General features: G+C 39.2%; 1 protein-coding gene across 1 annotated transcript; it reads right to left on the bottom strand.

The window, feature by feature from the left end:
• Positions 1-238: 238 nt before the first annotated feature.
• Positions 239-16,258, bottom strand: atic (5-aminoimidazole-4-carboxamide ribonucleotide formyltransferase/IMP cyclohydrolase). The gene is given in 16 exon segments (NM_001005460.1): positions 239-433; positions 2,447-2,599; positions 2,740-2,922; positions 3,764-3,856; positions 3,969-4,097; positions 4,490-4,579; positions 6,882-6,967; positions 7,054-7,161; positions 7,920-8,045; positions 8,758-8,914; positions 9,113-9,264; positions 12,012-12,100; positions 12,547-12,613; positions 13,436-13,512; positions 14,237-14,363; positions 16,201-16,258. Coding segments are annotated over 16 exon segments (1,770 nt in total). The 5' UTR covers positions 16,214-16,258; the 3' UTR covers positions 239-313.
• Positions 16,259-16,518: the final 260 nt, after the last annotated feature.

Genomic DNA, 16,518 nt, shown 5'->3' with positions numbered 1-16,518 from the left:
ATTGGGCACAAGTGTTTGGATTTTGGTTTTCCCTTAAGGGCTGTGGCACGCTGGGAGATTACTTTATACATGTTAATGTGCCATGTGATAGAATCCCTGAGGTTGCCTTTGCCTTGAGTAAACTACTGCTGCCAGAACCCCCATCTTGCAAATGATTAACTGCTGATGGATCAGCAGAACTAATAATAATAATACTATACACAAATGTTAAGGAATCAAGACACCAGAGAAACACAGATGGATGTGCAAAAGCTTTTAATAGGAACCATCCATATTTTACTGCATGAGCACAACATGAACGACAGCAGGAATGTCAGTGGTGGAAGAGCCGGAGGTTTGTGTGTGCTAGCACTATACCCAGCTCATTGCAGGCATCGATCACAATCTTATCTGCAGAAGAACCAGATGGAGCAGCAATGAACTGAACCCCACTCTGAGGAGAGAAAGAATTCCATTAGCAATTGCTAACCAGTGCAGGTTTATTGCCTACAAATTACATTATAAAAGTTTTTGCTTTAATATATATATTTTAAATAAAACATATAGGTTCCTTTTTTACTGCCACAGTGCCTGCTACTAATGATTGGTAACAATCATGTTTACAGTCAATTGTTATACAGTTAAAGGTGCATATTAATTTAGAGATAAGCCTTTTAACAGTCATAACAAATGTGGATACAGTGCTGTCTTTCCGTGCATACCCAGGCAATCACAGAGGGAGATTACTCAAAGCATTTTGGGGTTTTTTCTATGATACAAACACTGCCCTTTAATATGGCTATTGAATAACCTAACTTTTTCATTTGCAGACAATCTGGAATTTAAACTGTAGTTTAGTTGCAAGGGTCACTGACACAAACAACCAGGCCCTGGTTTGATGTTTATCGTGGTACTTATTGTACAGCGATGCGGAATATGTTGGCGCTTTATAAATGTTAATAATAATAATAATAATATGTGAATAGGTATAAAGGAGATTGTGGTTTATCATTAGTTACTTTTGATTTTAACTACTAATATCAATTCAAAAGTTGTGTCAACTACTTTAATGTAATAAAAGTTTATACTCATTTTATCTACCCATTTAAGCTGCCTTCACACAGACCAACCAGCTTTAGTGCATCCCCAAGCAACACAATGCTACTCACAGACTAGTAGACACTGAGCACATCTTTGGTGTAGTTCTAAGACACGGGGCAAATAGTCCATTTTGGAAACCGACAATAATCAACATAACAAATAGGAATGTGTTAAAGGAAAACTTTACCCCCAGAATGAATACTTAAGCAACAAATACTTTAATAGGTCACTTCTATCTCGCCAAACTGGAAAATATATATATCAGTAAATATTGCCCCTTTGCATCCTTTCCCTTGACCCACCTATCGGAGGGAGCACACAGCCCATCACTAAATAGTGTGCTCCCTCAGATCACCTAACAGGAAATAATGCAGCTCTAACTGTTACAGGAAGAAGTATAAGTAAACCATATATTTTAAAACCCCTAAAAAAACAGCCCACAACATGACCTTTCTCCATACACGGAGTCTGGTGTCTTTGTCTAGCTAGAAGCTCCACCCATTTAGTATACAGAGCCTTCCTTCTTTGAATAGGAAGTTGGTCAAAGAGCTGTCTACTGCGTATGCTTGCTGCCTTTTGCTCCCATGGAAATCAAGCATGCACAGAATATATTTCTATCATTGGCTTCCTATACTAAAGGGGGGAAGAGCTTCATGCTAGTGACTGGTTTCTGCAGCATGTTTCATCTTCTATTATAGAAAGGACATCAAACTTAATGTAGGGAGTAGGGATGCAAATACAATGGATTCGGGGGTTCGGCCGAACCCAAGAAACTGTAAGAGATTCAGCCAAATACCGAACCGAATCCTAATTAGCATATGCTAATTAGGATTTGGAAGGGTTAAATGTTGCCACACACTAATTTTCCACTTCCGTGTTAACATGACAAAAAGTCATATGATTTTTAGGAGTCGGATTTGGTTTGGCCAGGACTGTGGATTCGGACAAATCCTGCCAAAAAAGGCAGAATCCTGGCCAAATACCAAACTGAACAGGACAGAGATTCCTGGCTACTGCCAGCTCCAGCCTACTTCATAAAAGAATCTAGACTAATAGAAAAGCCTAGTGCAGTGCCTAGGAGGGGGTAGCATCATGTGTTTCAATTTGCTGTGTCTTGTCTCCCACAGAAGAGATTTTGCCTCTCTGTTTGGAATAACTTATGAAAAAGTGTGGTCACTGGGTTAAATCTAAGAAAAAAAATTTGCAAATTAAGAACCAGATGTGGCAGGTTACAAAACTTCGTCATTTCATGGCAGACAATGCAGGTTTCTTTACACAAAGCAATGTAGCAACCCTAAATTATGCAATGTTAGCCTCAGGCCAAGTTCCAACTTCTAGCAGAGCAGCCCAGCGTCATTGACCTCACCTTCTTTGCTCGCTCCAAGTTATCCTTGAATGGAAAGAAGGCGTCTGAACTCAAGGAAACTCCACTGAGTTTAGAGATCCAATCCTTTTTCTCTGCCAATGTCAGCTGCTCTGGAGGCTGATCATACAGGGCTTGCCACTGTGGCAGATCTTCCTGAGGTGGCAAATCAAACCAAAAAAAAAAACTGTTCAATTCACTGCAGAAATAATTATAATATAAACTTTAAATATATAAATACAAAATAAGCCATCAAAAAAATTATAATGCAGACCTTAGATTCGGTCCCCACTTACCTCTCCCAAGGTGCCGCTCACATACTGATCAATAGCATTTGAGATATCGGCCCTCTTCACCCCAGCTTTGAACTTCATGCCAAGGACACGTGGGTGATGCCGCAGCCACCAGTTATCAGCTTTGTCCCCTGCTAGTCTGGTACAGTGGATACGGGATTGCTGTCCCGCACCCATACCAATCACCTGTCATTGAGAGGAAAGAGCCAGGGATACATGTTATTCACCAAGAACAATGCTACTGCAGAACATGCTATTATTGTATCACTCATAAGAGTTTTATTCAGTGCTTTGTTTGAGGGTAAACTCAGAATTAAGCATCAGAAATCCTAGGCTTGATTTATATCAAACATTTTAAAGGAGCACAAATATTTTTTGGTTGAAGCACTGAGCTGCTAACAGGAATCACAGATATGGAAGCCATACACAAAGGGCACCACATCCCTTTAACTACAACATCCCCTGCTTAACCCTAGGCCCCACCCTCCCTCCATTTATCATATTCTGCCTATATTCATAATCTGGCTGCTTTGTGCACCGTTAGGGTAGAGAGACACAGAGCTACTTAGCAGCAGCTTCTTGTCACAACTACTAATCACCAGAAGATACCCTGCCATTTAGAATACTGAGAATTGCCTCTGCTAAAACAAAAAATAGACAATACTGATCATTTACTGATTATTGTCTCTACGTGTGTTTTAGCAGAGGCAATTCTCATTACTGTCTATGGCAGGGTATCTTCTAGGGTTTAGTAGCCATGAAAAAGTAGCTGCTACTGTTAGCTCAGTGTGTCTTCACCCTTAGCATTTCTAAATATTGTGTTTAACTCTTTAGGATTTGGAAACGGATCTTAACACAATATGAAATCTATGGAATGGCTCTACACAAACAATGACACAGTAATATTCAGCAGTCCAATGAGAGGACATTGGGACTTTTTTAAAATCAAATTTAGGTTTTGAGGTAATCATAATCAATCATATAATTCTGGATCTGTCTGATCTTAAGTATAAAATGTGAATGTTACCTGCCCATCTTTAGCATAGCAGACAGAATTAGACTGTGTATACTTCAGAGCTATTGTGGCCACTATGAGGTCTCTGACAGCAGACTCTGGGATCTGAAACAGACAAAACAAAGCTGATGTCAATAACACAGACACACAGTATATAAATGTGTATTTGCTACACAGCAAGTGCTCACGCAGCCCAGTTCATTCATTAATTTCAAACCTCTTTGTTGTTGGTTACAACGTTGTTGTACAAATTGCGGTCTATCACTGCATCATTTCTCTTCTGCTCAAGCTGCAGGCCAAAGATGCTCCGAATTTCAATGTCACTGGGCTCATACGAAGGGTCCATCTAGTGAATTTAAAGAAGCTGCTTATATTAATTGTTCCTTATAGCTAGTTGTATTTCCTTTACTAATTCGTTTTCTGAAGTCGCCTGCAGGAGGAATCTTCACGCAACTTTGGAAAAATGAAGCAACGTGTATGCTGGTTGCCGATGGAAAGGCATTTTGGAGAGATTAGTCGCCCTTGGTAGCAGAGATTTATCGCAGGTGACTAATCTCTCGGTGGGGCAATAGCCTTAAAGAATCCAAGCTGGGGAGCTTCTGTGATAGCTCTGAAGACCTGAATCATTACTATTATAAAGGTTATAAAGCTTTAGTTTGGTGCAATAAGTTAAATATATTTGTATATGTATATGGCATTTCTAGTCATATTCATTTTTAGGTGTAACTGAAACTTCACCTGCAGGACACAGTAACTTCCGTTCTTCTTCTTAGAAAGGATTTTGAGAGCTTCATCCTCATACCCAGGAGCCACAATACCATCTGATACCTGAGAACATGTGAAACGGCAGCAGAGTTTTCGTTAAGTAGCAATAGCTTGTATTTCATTGCCTAAACTATATAGGAATAGTATTAGTATTAGTGTTAGTCTACATGGCTGCAGTGCATTCCTTATGGTTTCTGCACACAAGGGTTTTAAAGGGGTGTTTCACCTTTAAGTGAACTTTCTATGGTTTTAGTTAGTTTGCCTTGTTTACAAGTTAAGCTTAAATAAACTAATAACTCTCCTTTCTTCTTACTTTTCTTTTCTCTATCCCTTCTTTACTGTTCATGTTATTGTATCAAGCTTTATTTGATAAAGGAATAGTTCAATGTAAAAATGAAACTAGGTAAATAGATAGGCTGTGCCAAATAAATGTTTTCAATATAGTTAGGCAAAAATGTAATTTATAAAGGCTATAGTGAACAGATGCCTAACATAACAGCCACAACACTACTTCCTTTTTTGCAGCTCTCTAACTCAATTTACTCTGTTTCATTTTTAAACTGAACTGTTCCTTTAAAATAGAAAAAAATATAAATTAAAAAAAGTTAACTTTTAGTATGTTATAGAATTGCCTATTCTAAGCAACTTTTCAATTGGTCTTCAATATTTATTTCTTATAGAAATAGGAGCCTTAAGGTAGCCAAAAAGAGATGGTGCTGTGGGGATGGCTCTTCTTTGAGATCACATAGGGTATAATTTGAGGGTCAGTGCTTATTTACTACTTTGGGTATCCATGGAACTACAGGAGAGTAATTGTTATTGACCATGGTTTTATACATCTGTTACTCTTCTATAAGTTAAAAGGGAAAATGAATTAAAAAAGTGCAAAGAATTCTGCCATAGTGGGATGGGGACTGTGCTGTACAGCCCATCCATGAGCACTTTATTCATGCCCAAACTGAACCTATGACAAGTTCTACTTCAAAGTAAAAAAGTATTTTGGGATGGGGGGGGGGGGGTTATATATCCCATGTGCCTTATGCCTTAAAATTATTGTTGCAGTGAAATCAATGCACCACTCAAGTGGTTGAGCTACTTTTTGTTATTATGAATTAAAAACAAGTCAGTTGCTAAATAGGGCTAAATGACAATTTATTCATAAATATTAATGGTTGGAAATCAACAAACCCCTGCAATACACATTTTAAAATGGATGTGGAAAATTATACAGCTGTATCTGTTTAACACAGAAACGTTTCAAGAAGATATCAATGAGATTTAAGTTTTGCTTTAAACCACAACATATTAGCTCTGTTATTAGCAGCAGGGGCCTTTTAGTTATTACATGGGCTGTTGAATTTATGTTTAAGGCTGATATTACCCCTTTCATAAATCTCAACCATTTTTCTAAACAAAATAGGTGGCCCATGAAAATCCTACCTACCAGTCAGCCATTTTGCCCAACATGAGGATATTACTGAACAGCTTGGTGTGGGTTATTACACTGCAGCTGAACACTGGAAGGACTAATGCAGTTGTTTAGGTATTTAGGGAATATAAGGACCACTGATCTTGGAGAGAATATAGAGTAAGCAATACCATTTATTTGATAAATTAACAGATTATGGCCTTAGAAAGCTCAAGAAAGTTTTATTGAGTAGTATTCCAAAAAGAATCCATCCCTTCTGTTGGTGGACTACACTGCCAGCATGCTTTAATCATTTATAACATGTCAGAATATACTGTAGGATGTATTCTGGCAATATTAGGAATAGCCATAGTTAGTAACCTTTTTTATTCATGAGCCACATGCAGATGTAAAAAGTGTTGGTGAGCCACACAAAAAAGGAAAAAAGTTCTTTGGGGATGCCAAATAAAGACTGTAATTGGCTATATGGTAGCCCCATGTGGCCTGTAGGAGGCTCTACTTGGAGTAAAACGGTGTCTTTGTGCTTCCAAAACTTTCCCCCAAGCCAGAAATTTAAAAATGGACACCTACTGTGAGGCCACTGGGAGCACCATCAAAGGGGGTTGTGAGCAACATGTTACTCATGAGCCACTGGTTGGGGTTCACTGGTTTACATGAACTGTTACAATATAATGCTTCTGTACAATTACTACAGTATGTAAGGGCTTTGTAAACGTCTCCTGTACTAGTGCTGCCCTCTTGTGACCAAAACAGGTTGTTACAGTTAAATGTTATTAGCAGTTAAAAGAAAACCAATGACGGATGGGAGCAAAATCTTACAGCTGTACAATATAAGAGTTGGCACATCACTTCATACAAGCACTTTAATGTCAGTGCCTAGAGTGTTACCTCCATAAGTATTTTTTTTATTGCATATGAAAAATGCTCTTCTCTTACCTCCCGTGAGATGATTTTTGCTGTGGCGACATCACACACATCAGAGACAGCGATGAAGTCACCAAAAGAGGACATTCTATCTGCCCCTGGGTACACAAAGCAAACTTAGAGATATACTGGTGGCATGAAGAGCTTTGTGCAAAATGCAAGAACCCCAATTCCAATGTGTTACCTCTGGCTCGAGCATATGCAGTGGCTAAAGGTGTAAGTGTTGGGAAGAGATCTTGGACCATACAGACTTGAGCTTCTTCCTCCGTCAGGGGCACCCCGACAGCGGCACCTGTAGGACAAATATCTGTCACTGTGTTCACCAGGGTTAAAATTTTTCACTTGACAGATCAAGCACAAGGCCAATTTGCACCAGAGGACAGTTTTTTTAATACTAATCTAATATAATCTGCATAAGTCTGTACATATGTACATATCTCCTAATACTTTAGGCACTGGTAAGACTAACAGGGCACATATCATGTTGCTGTAATGTTGACGGCTCTGTATGACAGGAAATCTGCAAATCATTTAATATGGGTTGTGAGCATCCAGGGACAGTTTTTTTGTACTCTGCATACGTACACAAATGAATGCAGCAAATCCTGGCTTTATGTATGCTTGTTTAAGTGACTGGTCTGAGAAATGTAATTGCAAAGCAACTGGCTCCTTTCTGCAACTGGCAAAGGGGGAAATTTCAGTTTGACCCAAAGAAAGGAGAAAATTACCACAACATACTGTGCCAGGTCATTCTACCTGCTGCTTGGTTGTTAGACTTTCTGCAGACTTTATTACATTAGTCCTTTGGATTTGATTAATGTTGCAATTAGCTACACCCTTGGTGCACATTAGTTATAACAAGTTTCCCTGAATGCAGATGCAAATAACCACACCAAACTTGAAAGATTACTTGGTACTAACAGTGCATATGGTTATAAGTGTCTTCGGTCAGTGTCAGCTGAATACATACATTTGCTGTTCTGCTTCCCTAAGTTATGATTGAATACTACTAATCAAGCAGTTAGGTCCCATGTTTAGATTTTACTGTACCTGCTGGGCTGACATGTTTGAAGGATGTGGCAGCCGGTAGTCCCAGTGCATTTTTCAATTCTCTAACAAGCTGCCATGCATTTAGAGCATCACACAAGTTAATGAACCCAGGAGAGCCATTCAGCACTGCAAGAAAAGAGTTAAAGAAGGGTGGTATTCATTTATTATAGCATGGCTGGTTTCTGTGCTCCTGGACCTTGTGGAATGTAGCAAATAAAATATTTGAAGGTCACAAATATCATATAGGTTCTCATACAAGCAATTGTATACATATGACTGCAGAAATCTTATAAGTTTTTGATAATTGTTACCTCTGTGTTTTATATCTTTTACATTATGCCACTAATTTCTTGCAAAGGACCATCTGTATATTATGGATTATCTATACCTGTAAGTACATCAGATTGCTGTACCCACTACTGTCTGTTGACTTGCAAATAACAGTGGAGTTCTATGAGAAGTGAACTAATGTACATGTCACCTTAATGCAGAGCGAGACACAGCTCTCTCTCTGATACAGTTACTGGGGTCTGTCACAAATGCATTAGGTAGCTGTAAGTGGAGTTTCAAAGTATAGGGCGACCATTTGCAAGTGGCTGTGGTTACCCTTTATCCATCAGGCAATAGTTAGCGGCTGTTTTTAGGTATCATATTTTAGATTCTATTGAAAACTGAAGGAAGTGGCAGGGCACGTTTTTACTTCAGATACTGGGGCAAGGAAATTGGTACCTGCTGAAGCAGTCAGTTACAGAATAAAAATGTTAGGTTCATATAGGACATATTACAAAAAAATAATCCTGTCAATCATAGCTATCCTGGACCTCACCCAATCACTCACCTGTGAGGGGAAGCTGTGGACCACGGGTATAAATCTGAGCAGGAACCTGATGGGGGTTAATTCCATAGCGCAGAGGAAGCTGAGAAGTGCCCTTACTGTACTGCTTCCGAAAATAATCAGAGATGGCGTCATCGTACTGTGCAGTGTGGGTAAATGCCTACAAAGGATACAGATGTTACACTTACAAACACAAACAATACTCATTCATTTGCTACATATTATACTCAAGGGCAGAGAAGCGTTTGAGAAAAAGCAGCTTTAGACACAATTAAAGATCAGTTTATACACTGTATCAAGATCACCACCTGCATTTTTGGGGTAGAACACGACTTTCTTAAAACCTACGTGGACACACCTTAAGGGCCAGCTGACATCGTCTCTCTGGAGTGGTGTCCTTCTTATCCGATTTCCCCATCTCCTCTGCGATGCTCTTGTAGTCACTAGGGTCGCACAGAACAGTGACACGGGCATGGTTCTTTGCAGCAGCACGTAACAGTGTGACACCACCTACAGTTAAAAGAAAGGTTTGTCTATATTAATCAAAGATCGAATTCTGAACTAAAATGCCAGAATGTTATCACTTAAGGGAGTTTGTACATGGAAAATATTTATCAGGTGGGAACAAGTCATCCCTGCAAACCAAAACTTGGTTCTGTTATGTATGGCACTAGAAGCCAACAATATTACACTTAAAGGAGAATGCAAGTCAAAATTTAAAAAGCATACTGCCCAATAGTCCTCCTATTGTTTAGTAAAAACGCCACACTTTTGGCTCACCTAATCAAATATTTACTCAGTCACACTTACTTCACATTTTCTAGAACAGGCAGCCATCTCTAAAAAGGTATTCTCCCTTCCTTTCCCTCCTTGCTTCATACTGCACATGTGTTTTATTCCCTCCCCCCCTCCTCTCTGCCAGATCCGCTTCTGATTGGCTGGTGGGTATGTGTAGCTCAGTACAGCAGACAGGATCAAGTTATACACATGCTCAGAGAATAGGAAGGCTGCCGCTGGCAGCCTACAGGAAGGATAGAGAGATTTCAATGATGTTACTGTAGTCTTCACTGCTGTAGGCTGCCAGCACCATATCTCAGAGAAGCAAGCAGGGATCTGGGAATTTAGATATGCAGTAAGTACTTAAAAAGAATGCCTTTAGACTTACTTTTCATTTATATTAACCTTTCATTGTCCTTTAAACAGGACTGGACAGAGGGTTCTGCTGGTAGCCCTAAGCACAGACAGACAGCCAATAAGCAGTGCAAAGGGTTACAGAGCTAACAATGGATGGCTAGAGATCATAGGTGCATGGGAAGTGATAGTTAACAGGTATATATCACTAAAAACAGTGCAAACAATTATTGTACAAATGTGTCCGGTTTATTCTAATGTTTATTACTGCTGCCTAATAATACAGCATTATATATGTACATCCACAAAGAAAGACATCAGTTTATGTAAACCCCCAACAAAACAGTAAATTACATATAAAACAACGATTCAACACAAAAGTGCCCGAAAGTATTAAGGTTGCAAAATAAATATAATTTTTGGGTTATAGTTCAGCACAAATAATCAGAAGTATACAGCTGCAGATTCCAGGTGTCTGTAAGCCACCCCAACAGTATATCATAAGATCAAAACGCAAAAAGGAATCAAACAGCTCAAGGCAGCATTTGAAAACTGCAGTAAATTTAATGGCAGTGTCAGCACACTACATGTTTAGGGCACTTGTTTTGACAGTTGAGAAAGGGCTCTGCCCGAAACATGTAGTGTGCTGACACTGCCATTAAATTTACTGAAAAATAAAATATAATGTATCACATATGCAAAAACATAAACATGTACTAAGAATATAGCAAGTAGGGAGCTTATATACCTGGCAAGTATAAAAAAAATTGAGAACATGGCATGGGTACTATCTGCCAGCTGCCACATCTGGTAGACAACCATTCAGTGGAACTAAGAGCTCATATTAAAGGCTTATTAGGAAAACTGCATCCCAATCAACACATCGCATGAACAGCACACTGCAAGTAAGTTAAGGACCCATTCCCACATAGAGCCACCAAACAGCAGGAGATAAGCATCGCAATAAGTCTGAAACAGCTCAATAGCCATCTTTAAAGCAAGGAGGTAGGCACTTCCCCTGAAGCCCACAGACCTGGTGGAACTAAGACAGTAGAAGCCACGCCTCCAACCATTTATTGGCTAATGTAACCTAAAATGCAAGTTCTGTAACAGGAAGTATAATAGGATTTATTTTAGATGAATGAGTATCTAGAGTATAGACTATTTTATATTACTTTTTTTTATATGAGGAATTCACGAAACTACTTAACGCTGGTGGCCTTCAGATTATCTCATGCAGACACAGAAGGCTGACAGTTACTGGTGTACAGGCACAAACGCTAGGGTGGAAGTATTTAAATAATGAAGCTGACCTTGAGCGCAGTTTCTAAACAATATTGTAACAACAACAGGTTGTTAAATGCAAGTAGTCACAATGTAAAAACTGCTCATTTCAACATATTAAACAAAAATAGGGAAAGCCATACACTATCTGCCCAAGGACAAGTGCGCAAGATACTGCAAGAGTCCTTGGTTCTCATGGCTCTTGTGTTTGGCAGTGAATTCCCCTTTGATTTTAAAAGAGCAACAATATGTGAGTTTGTACACTCCCTCACTTTTTAAACTTACTGGCCTATGTTTCCATACAAAGGAGCAAATATGATTATTTAAGAAGACAAGAGCAAATAAGAGGTTTCTTTCTTGTTAAAGCTTCTACCCTTAAAAAACAAAGATGGAAGCACTTATATCAAATTACCATTGTGCACAAACAGTGGGGGACAGTACAGCTGACTTCTGCAGTTGCCCACCCCCAGACCAAGTGGTGCTGGGGACAGGGACATAGAGGCACAGTGAGGAGCTGTACACCATGTAAAAACAGCAATGTACTTTGTTACATCCTTTCCAGTGAACATTATTCCTATCTTTGATGCCTTTGAGAATAACTTAACAGGAAATATAAAGACAAAAAAACTCACCTGCTATGGGGGCCAAAGCCTAATTATAAAATATATATATTTTCACCACAGTTGCTGAGAAAACCTTTCAATTACACTAACATTGATGTTTTAATCATGGTGCTATATATTATATATGTCAATTCTGGCTGGCCCTGTGCCAGAATTGTTATGTGTTATTTGGAACACAATTAGAGAATTGTTAAAAACCCAATAAAAGTTCATTTTTACCAATATCAATTTGTTCCACTGCTTCCTCCACTGTAACGCCAGCTGCAGACACAGTCTTCACAAATGGGTACAGGTTACACACTACAACTCTGCAAGGGGAACACAAGAGCACTAAGGAAAGGTCTAAAATTATACAGAATATATAGGACAAAATAACATTGAATTGGGCGCCCATGTACTGAGCAGATTAACTGTTATGTTATGCTTTATATTGGCTCTGCTATTACATCCACCCAACAGATGAGCCCATCTCCAGTAGTCTATTCACATGCCTGCAGGAACACATTTTAAATCTTGTCCAAGCATCCCCTTTTCCAACCCTAAGGCCCACAATCTGTATCGCTGCCAATCAAGTTACTCCTTCCAACCATTCATATCACTTGATCGTGTCTGCCATAGCCTCCAGTTGAAGGGGGGAGTTAATCTTTGAATTTGGTGTAAAAGCTATTTTAAACCCTACAACTCTAGCTCACCAGTCCTGGGATACCCACATGGATATTCAACTATGCATTCTTTATCTCACACAGTGACCTACCTTACATAGCTGAAGCCCAATTTGTTTAGATCAGCTTGATCTTCAGGGCTGCTTCGTGCCAGGATCCCTGGTAAAAGAAGCAAACAAGTTGGGATTTTACTACATGGGAGTTATGGCACCTACCCAATTTTGCAGTCTGTAAGAGACAATAACTATGTTAATAATGGCTGCACATTACCAAAAAAATTTTTCATAATCTAACAGGGACTTGGTAGGCAGCTGACACATAGTGAGCATACTTTACATTAGGAATATTAACTTGAGTTCAAAACTATACTTGTACCAAATAGAGTTAAGAAACTGCCTTGGTCAGATATGGCTGTCAGCCTGGGTAATGGCTCTGCCAAACCAGTTTTCAAAATGTAAAGCCAAAGATATTCCGTTTATTCTTTTTATGTAAAATGATATAAAGTTTATGAACAAAGCATCAAGAAGAATGTGTATAAAAATGTATTTCATTATTATATATTTCATTTATACAGTACATAACTGTAGTTATTGTAAGGTGCATAACCAGTTCCAAAACATTTCTGTGTAGTGAAGATCATATGGGACCTAATCTGGGTCTCCAATAACAAAAGCTTTATAAAGTTGTCTATACAAAGACTTGCATTTTGAGTGTGAAGGGTCCATTGCTTGAGCACAGTGGATAGAGTGCTTGTGCTTGGTTCTGACAGACATGAGTACCAGACATTAGAATTGTGTCTCCACAGGCAGGGCACAAACTGTCCTAAATCTGTCTCTCTGGAGAACACAGCAAAGACTCAATGCAGAGAGTAATTATATGTACATTTGGAAGTCTTGAGAGACACTTAATTTAGCTGTGATCAAGATTTGACTTGCCTAACTTATTCTCACGTGCAATTTCCCACTTAGCTTTATAACTCACCTGCGTGAACTGCAGGGTGCAGAGTTTTCACCCGGCCCCCCAACATTTCGGGAAACCCAGTGATCTCAGACACATCCCTGTAACAGAAAACAAAATGTTATTTGAATATTGCAGCTTTGTCCTCATCTGTCAGAACGTGAACAACTAATGCTTATGGGATCTCAATAAAATCTCATAGTAATCTACAGCATCTTCATTTTACTGAATATCCTGCATGGCAGTCCATGACAAGTAGGCTGGATAACTGTTTCGTTGTAGTTGTATAATAACCGTGACACTCCCAACTCAGCATGGCTGCCAGTACCTATGCTCTGTAAAGCACATCAGTGCAGGATATGTCCGTCTCTTTTAAAGGAACAGTAACACCAAAAAATTAAAGTGTATAAAAGTAATAACAATATAATGTACTGCTAAACACATTGTATACTACAGAGGTTCTCTTTTACTGGCGATATATCAATATTAACTATTTTAGAACTTTAGAGCACATGTACTTTTTTTCACCAGTGAAGGGGAACAGGACATAATATTTAGATGCAATCAAATGGTAGGTATGGATTACCTAACCTGGAACAATCACCAAGTAGTATTTACTGGGTACCTCTCACCTCTAATATGGGCTACTAAATTTAAAGGGGTTGTAAAGTAAAAAAAAAAAAAAAAAAACCTCCAAGAAACTGGCTTTTGTTTTTTGATTTTTCAATCCCTTTGGGTGGCGACTAATCTCCCCATGTACCAGAACCCTTAAATGTAGAGAGATAAAAAGATTACTTAGTATAAACAGATAAATAAGTTCTTTACCTGACAGAGAGGCCAGCATCCCGCAGACACTTTGCAGTCCCTCCAGAGGCAACTAAAGAGAGGCCAAGGGTGCTCAGCTGCTGCGCAAACTCTACCAGTCCGGTTTTATCAGACACACTGAACAGAGCTGCAAATAAAAATTAAGAACAGAAATATTCCTTAACATGTGACTCAAACTGGAATTACACTGCATTATTACATCAAGCTCCATAACATCTGCTGTCTGCTAGTGGTCACATGGTAGAACTGAAGTCAAATACAGTAAATGTTCAATGACTGCTCAACTGAGCATTCCCACTCTCTTAAGATGAGGGGGATGACTTTCCAGCTATACAACTAACTGGTTTTGTAATGTTGAGCATTAGATACACTTCTGGGTACAAACAATGGGGTACTAATAAATTAACCTATCATTTTTCTACAAAGTGCCTGTTTATCTCCCTTTGTTTGTTTTTTAGGGTTTTTTCCTTACGGCATATCAAGTGGCTTACCAATTTTATGATTATAACTTTAACTATAAACATGTTTTCTAAAAATACATGCACTTGCACAGGTACTAGGTTACTTTCGTAACAGTGGGCCAGGGAATGTACATTGATGAATCCCCCCCCTCTCTTCTCTATGTTTGTAGCTAATTTGGCCAGATCAGTTGCATTTCCCTTGAACTTATTTTTTACTTAGCCTTCGAGTGCTCCCACAACCCCACATTTTGTGTTTTTTATGGTGCTCAGAGCCCGCCCCATACAGGGTAAATTTAGATTAAAACCGTACCCCCATTACTTGTTACAAAATAAAGAATATTTAAAAAAATTTAGATTAAAACCAATTGCACATTGGCATTTCATATATGAAGCAAGCAAGAACCCATGCACAGCAATTTATTTTTCCAATAAAACCACAGGATCATTGGTTTTATTTTGGGGGGGTTGTTTGATTTACTGTCTCATTAAATGGGGCTCCCATGAGCAGAAAGTCTTGTGCAGTGTCTTGCTGCATGGACCTAGCCGAGTACCATTTACATAGTGAATAAAGTACTGCCTATTGTAAAATATAAGGATATTACAAGTCATCGAGGAGTTCTACAACCATATATAAGCATGAGGCTGAAGGCCAAGTGCTTTTATACAGGTCACGAAACTCTGAGGTGACTTCTAATATCCTTATATTTTACAACAGTGTACATTATTTATTATAATATACAAGTTTTAGTAAGTCATGTGACAGAAATTACATCACTAAGCTCCGATTATAACTGATGACATCACTAAGCACTGTTTTTAAGGATATAATTTACAGTTTGGTCCCATAGGGAAATGACCAAACCGTATATTATATAGTGAATAATGTACTACCTGTTGTAAAATATAAGGCTAACATAAGTCACAGAGGAATTCCCTGACCCTATCAGGTCATGGAACTGTGCAAGGTTACTTCTAACATCCTAATATATATAAGGGAGGATATATATAAGGGAGGATATATATAAGGGAGGATATATATAAGGGAGGATATATATAAGGGAGGAGTACTTTATTTATTATAATACACAAGCTTTCACAGGTGATAGAAAAGACATCACTAAGCACCGTTTGTAAAGATATAGTTTGCAGAATATTGATGGTACCTGTATATTATAAAGTGGCAACAGAAAAGCAATAATTATAAAAGATTGGAGGAAGAGAGTTTTAGTTCCGCACACAACTGAGCAGGACACAATAAAAGCCTGAGCTGCAGAACTAAATGATATAAAGGCCACATGGACGGAATATGGATGGGTCAGTGTGCTCGGCAGTGTGGGCGCAGAGAAAAGCCAGGCAATACGGATGCAACACAAGGTACCACAGGATGTAGCGCTAACCTGCGCGGAAAGTAACAGGCGCACTAAAATGGGGTAAACTAATCGGAAGGTACTAACAGGCTACTGATTCCGCCCCCTGTCGCACTATGGAAACAGATTCGCTTACCGATCTCCGCCATCTCTGCGCTGGTCGCTAGCAGCTACACGTGGGGCAGATCCCCGAGGCCTGCTGGTTTTGAGAAGGCGTGGCCAGACACAGGATGGGCGGGGCTCCGACGATAATTTTGGACTTGGCAGGTAACAAGTAGCGGGACGTTTCCTCGAGTGGGCGGGGCTAAGTGACAGGCGTGTGATGGGATTTGAGAAAGGGGCGGGGGCGTGGGCGGGGGCGTGGCGAGGAACTAAATGTTACTGCGTAATGATGAGGAAATTAAATAAATAGGCGCGTATAAGGGACTCCCTGATTCAGTCAGACAACGTAGGG

Source organism: Xenopus tropicalis, chromosome 9, assembly GCF_000004195.4.
Source record: "Xenopus tropicalis strain Nigerian chromosome 9, UCB_Xtro_10.0, whole genome shotgun sequence".
Classification (NCBI taxonomy): Eukaryota; Metazoa; Chordata; class Amphibia; order Anura; family Pipidae; genus Xenopus; species Xenopus tropicalis.
The sequence above is the reverse complement of the archived record's forward strand: the minus strand, read 5'-3'. Positions and strand labels throughout refer to the sequence as shown.